This window comes from Stegastes partitus, unplaced genomic scaffold (assembly GCF_000690725.1).
Source record: "Stegastes partitus isolate 25-593 unplaced genomic scaffold, Stegastes_partitus-1.0.2 Scaffold1511, whole genome shotgun sequence".
In the NCBI taxonomy this organism is placed as follows: Eukaryota; Metazoa; Chordata; class Actinopteri; family Pomacentridae; genus Stegastes; species Stegastes partitus.
This window is the reverse complement of record NW_007579242.1, coordinates 116,484-121,425: the sequence shown is the minus strand read 5'-3', so window position 1 is coordinate 121,425 and position 4,942 is coordinate 116,484. Positions and strand designations below refer to the sequence as shown.

Below are 4,942 nucleotides of genomic sequence, written 5' to 3'. Positions count from 1 at the left end.
AAATATAGACTTCCTGAGGCCACACATGCAGAACATTTCATACTTTATGCTATATATTGTATATACTTGCCTTTATCTGCATTCTCCCTGATGGCTTTTAACAACAAGGCAGTTACCATTGCTTTGCTGTATCGTTCAAACTATTTCAATGCGCAACAGCTAAGCAGAGGTATAAAGGAGACTGACTCAACTGACCAATGAGTTCTCTTAACACTGTTGCTCTCAATTTGCTGAAAACACTGTGCTTACAGTTCTGTTTTATTCCACTGTAGAGCTACAACTGAAGATTAGTTTAATTTCAGATTGACCTGCTAATGTTAATTAATATAATTTTTTAAAAATGATTTTTTTGATTGATTGTTTTGGAAAAAAAAAAACACACTCATGTGGAAATGTCGTTTCAATCGAGGAATTTTATTCATAGTGTAAAACCATCTATATATATATTATGAACGTTAACCAAAATAACGTGTTTATAACAGTGCTTTCGGTTACTCTAAATAAACACGTCAGGGCGGCTGTTTTTCACTCACTTGTGTCTCAACAACACTTTTGCCTGCGTTCTTCCTCATTTCATGACAGGAAGTGAGCTTGCAGTCAGATGCAGAGCTGTCACCGCACTCTGTGACATGTCATTCCTGTAAACTCGCATGAACATGGTACGTCTGTAGTGCCACAGTCTGCTGCTGCTGCTGCTGCTGCTGCTGCTGCCATCATGTCCTGCTCGGACCGACACCTCTCCCAACGCACTTGATGCCATCAGAGGCGGCGAACTACGGGTTTTACAGGTCGGTGCCAACAGTTTATCATGTCTACTGTGCAGACAAAAACCGTTATTTCTCCATTCAAGCCAACTGAACACTCTGATGTAACAGAGGAGTATCCATCCAATACGCAGGATCTGTTGAAATATATTAACACTGACGCATTTTTGATACATCATAATGCAAAATATGACTTGTAGTTTGGTAACAGGATTTTGCAATGCAAAAATTCACCATCTCTGTTAGTTGTCAGTACACACAGCTAGATGCTACAATGGAAAATCAACTTCGATAGCATCTAGCCTCAGCTTCCCTATTCTGCAAGGAGGTGTCAGATGAGATAGCGCTATACGGTCGGCTTATCGAACGGTTACAGCAGTAGACAGAAGTTTTAGTGGCACAAAGCTACAGATTGGTTCATGTCTCTGTCTTGAATTCAGGCTGGTGTCTGATCCATGTGGAGGATGGGGAACATGATGCGAGGTGTGACTGCAGGGAGTAAGGGCAGCACTGAAAACTTCAACAACTCTGTCAAGGGTGAGATGTCTTTGCAACTTTTCAAACTGTTAATTAATGGATAAAGAATGCAGAGTGAAAGCTTTCTCCGTTGTCAGCAACAGCCATTCTGCATTTACTACTTTATCTGTATGTCTACAATACGCAGATGACACTCATTTCTACCTGAGGCCTGGTCTTGGACATTTTTTTTTCTTATCATGATGTCTGTGTATCAGCATGTAGATGTGTTTATAAGTGCTGTAAATATTGTTCTTGGCAGGTTCAGAGGATGACATGGTGGTGGTGCTCCAGGACTACCCCTCTCCTGAAATCAGCGAGCCGATCTACAGAATGGGGGAGAAGCTCAGAGTCGTCGCAAAGTACGATCTTGCTTTTGCATTCTCGATTTTAAAAAAAAACACACACACACACACACACACACACACACACACAAAAACAGGCAGGCATTTGGAAGATTCCAAACAACTGTGAGAAAACAGAGTCTAAAAGTTCACTTGCAACCTGATGTTCTAAGTTTGCAGTACAGAGAAGTGGTCACGTAAAAGGTCAGCTTTTAATTCCTCTTTGTCTTTTCACGGTGGTTAGGGAGGCGTATTGGTGGAGAGTTCGTTCCGTTCAAACAGGGAAGGAGAACTACATACCAAACAGTCATGTGGCTAAAGTCTACCATGGGTAAGTACAAAAGAAAAAGAAAAAGAGTTGGCCTTGGTGCAAATAATAAAGGTCCTTTTACTGTAAAGTCCCTCTATTATAAGGGAGATAACAGGGAATGTTATTAATCATGCATTTATATGTTCTTGTATTATTTTAAATAACATTTTTATTCATCATGTTGTAAATCCGACAAGTATTTACTCTGAACTCAGATAACGTTTTCTGCTCTGTCAGGTGGCTGTTTGAGGGAGTTGAGAGGCAGAAGGCAGAAGAGCTGCTTCTTCTGCCGGGGAACCGAGTCGGCTCGTTCCTGGTGCGTGAGAGCTCCAGAGAGAGAGGTGAGAACTGCTCTCTTGTGTAATTCGGTTTGAAATGTTCTGTGTAAAGGTTGTCAAGAGGATAACCAAGATGAGATTAGGATGAAAAGGGAGGTACAAAGCAAAGACTGGCTCTAGTCAGGTCCAAGTTGACGCATTTAAATATATGTCATTGAGATTATTTACAGCAGTTAAAGCCTTACTGATTCAGCTGAAATTTACAGAATTGTGTCAGCATTGTCACATCAGCAGCTGCTTGGCTTAGTGAACCATAAAGGCAAGAAATGGGAGGAAACAGCAAGTCACCATTCGGGTTCAGAATGCCAAAGACTTTTAAACTAAACTAATCCAAACATGTCTTGGCTGTAACTTCCTATTTAATAGAGGGACACGATTTGATTCCTCATCAAACTCTCCCTAAACTACAAACTGTCCCGTCCCTATAAAGACACGTATCAGGGGAATTACTAGACAGTGGGTTCTTTTGTGGTAAATTCTGCGTGAGCATATGTTGATCTCAAACTTTAATTTAGTCATGATGCAATAGTATTCAGTGACTAAACAATGACATTAAAACAGAGCCGTGACCTTTATGGTAATTCTGCTTTGTTTCAACATGTTCAGTATGATCCGATCATTAGTCGTTGATGCTCTCATACTGACACACACCATTACAAATGACGCGTCATATTTCACATCCTCAGGTCTGTATTCGCTATCAGTGAAGCACAGGATTGTTAAGCACTATCGCATCTTCAGACTGGACAACAGCTGGTACTACATCTCACCACGTCTCACCTTCCAGTGCCTGGAGGAAATGATCAACCATTATTCCGGTGGGTCGACTCGGATATCTAACTGAAGAGAAGCGTGTAGAAAACAAACATCCCAACATGCAGGCCACACAATCCGGCTTGTGTAATCAGGTGTCCTTAAATGATCTAAATAAATGTTCATGTTCTAAATATAGAAGTGTTTCTTATCAGCGTTCATGTTTTTATTCATTTCCGTCACTCATGGAACATTTTTAGAACAAAACAGGAAGTGAGATACGACATGCTCGATAATGACCACTGGTGCCTGCACGATGAGAAAAGTGCTGGTGTGTGTTATTAAATAGTGAAATATTTTTGATCTTCAACCAACCCCTTTTCACAAGTGTGGTTTGTGTATTTGCTTGATCAGTCGAGTGTGCCGGCGGTAAATGCAAATTATGCAAGTGGTGTTTGTTTGTAAGAATTACAGCTGTATTTAACTTGCCGTATCTTTGCCTCTTCAGACTCTGCAGACGGGTTATGCTGTGCGCTGACCTCTCCGTGTCTGTCGGGCACGGCTCCGCCACCAGACGCAAGTCCTGCAGCTCCACCTGTAGTCATGCGACGCAACTTTGACTGGAACAAAGTAGACAGGTGCGTGCAAAGTGCAGAATCACATTTAGCAGCTTTAATCAAATTAGGGTGACAGTACAAAAGGAAAATTCAAATTCAACAAGAAGTCTTTGGATTGGAACCAAGTCATGAAAACTGACTGAAGCGATCAAGTATCTATCAAAAATAATTATCTCTAAAATAGAAATTCAGGTCGTCAAGGTTGTTTAAGCCGATTTTCAATCTTATAACAGAAATTTCAGAGCAGTTCATAATTTATTTATTTTTTTTAAATTGGCAAAAGCTGTCGATGTTCATGCGTGTCTTCACCCCTGCTCTCTACAGGAAACAGCTGGTCAGCACGGACAGCTGCAGCGAGAACATGGTGAGCTACGGAGTCAGGAACAGCATCGCCGCCTACCTGTCCTTTTCTGGAGAACAAGACGCTTCACGGCAAAAAGCAGACAACAGGAAGAAGAAAAGCAAATCTGTGTATGCCCTCCCTGAAAACGGCCTCGCAGCCACTGGCTATGAGGATGACTTCTAGAGGCAGCAGTGGGGTTCATAAGACTGGAAATTCCTTCAAGAGGAGGCCAATAGAGGACGTCCTCCTGTGGAATCCGCTGTACATTTCGAATGGCGTCTGGGGGCCGTATTCCAAACATCGAAGTGTGGGTAGTTTCTAACACTTTGAAGGACTTTAACAATAATGCAAAAGGCACAACCACTTACACGATGACTTATGAAAAGGAGCAGTGTGGAGGCGAACTGGATGACTGTGCAATGAAACTGTGAAGTGTATGCTACATATAGGGCTGAAAACGAAGCCTGGCATCATGGCAGTAAAAAGAGACTCGAATGCTATGGATGTTGTTGGGTAGTATTAATGTGTGTATGACTGTTGGTGGTTTCCAAACTATTTTTATGTGTTAATAAATGTTGAATGGTAGATTGGTCATACTGTGACATGAACTCAAGCTTGCATCGATTGATTTCTTTGGCTATGCTGATGTATTTTTACCTCATTAAGCTGATATGTGTTCACGAACAGCGGTTTATTATTAATACATGGATTTGGGAGGACAATATTGAAATGTGGACTTCTCTTTTCCCTTTTCCCTTTTCCCATCTGGTCTTTGAAGCACTTCTATTCAGGATTATGTTGGTGCTGTCAAGCAAACCAGCCTGCGTTTTGAGGGGAAACTTTTTAGTGTCGGAGGGCGTTGCACAATGAACAGCACAACCAGTAGAATATGACACAAAATTTAGGTCTTAGCAGAATGCAATCTTTTGGTTTCATTTGGGAAACAATTGTTTGGGT

At 41.4% G+C, this 4,942-nt stretch overlaps 1 protein-coding gene across 1 annotated transcript; it reads left to right on the top strand.

Moving 5' to 3' along the window:
• Nucleotides 1-628: 628 nt before the first annotated feature.
• On the top strand, nt 629-4,598 carry sla1a (Src like adaptor 1a). The gene is made up of 8 exons (XM_008300213.1): nt 629-788; nt 1,205-1,301; nt 1,543-1,642; nt 1,869-1,955; nt 2,172-2,275; nt 2,959-3,090; nt 3,534-3,663; nt 3,967-4,598. The coding sequence occupies exons 2-8, from the start codon at nt 1,220-1,222 to the stop codon at nt 4,166-4,168; spliced, it is 837 nt and encodes a 278-aa protein (XP_008298435.1). The 5' UTR covers nt 629-788; nt 1,205-1,219; the 3' UTR covers nt 4,169-4,598.
• Nucleotides 4,599-4,942: the final 344 nt, after the last annotated feature.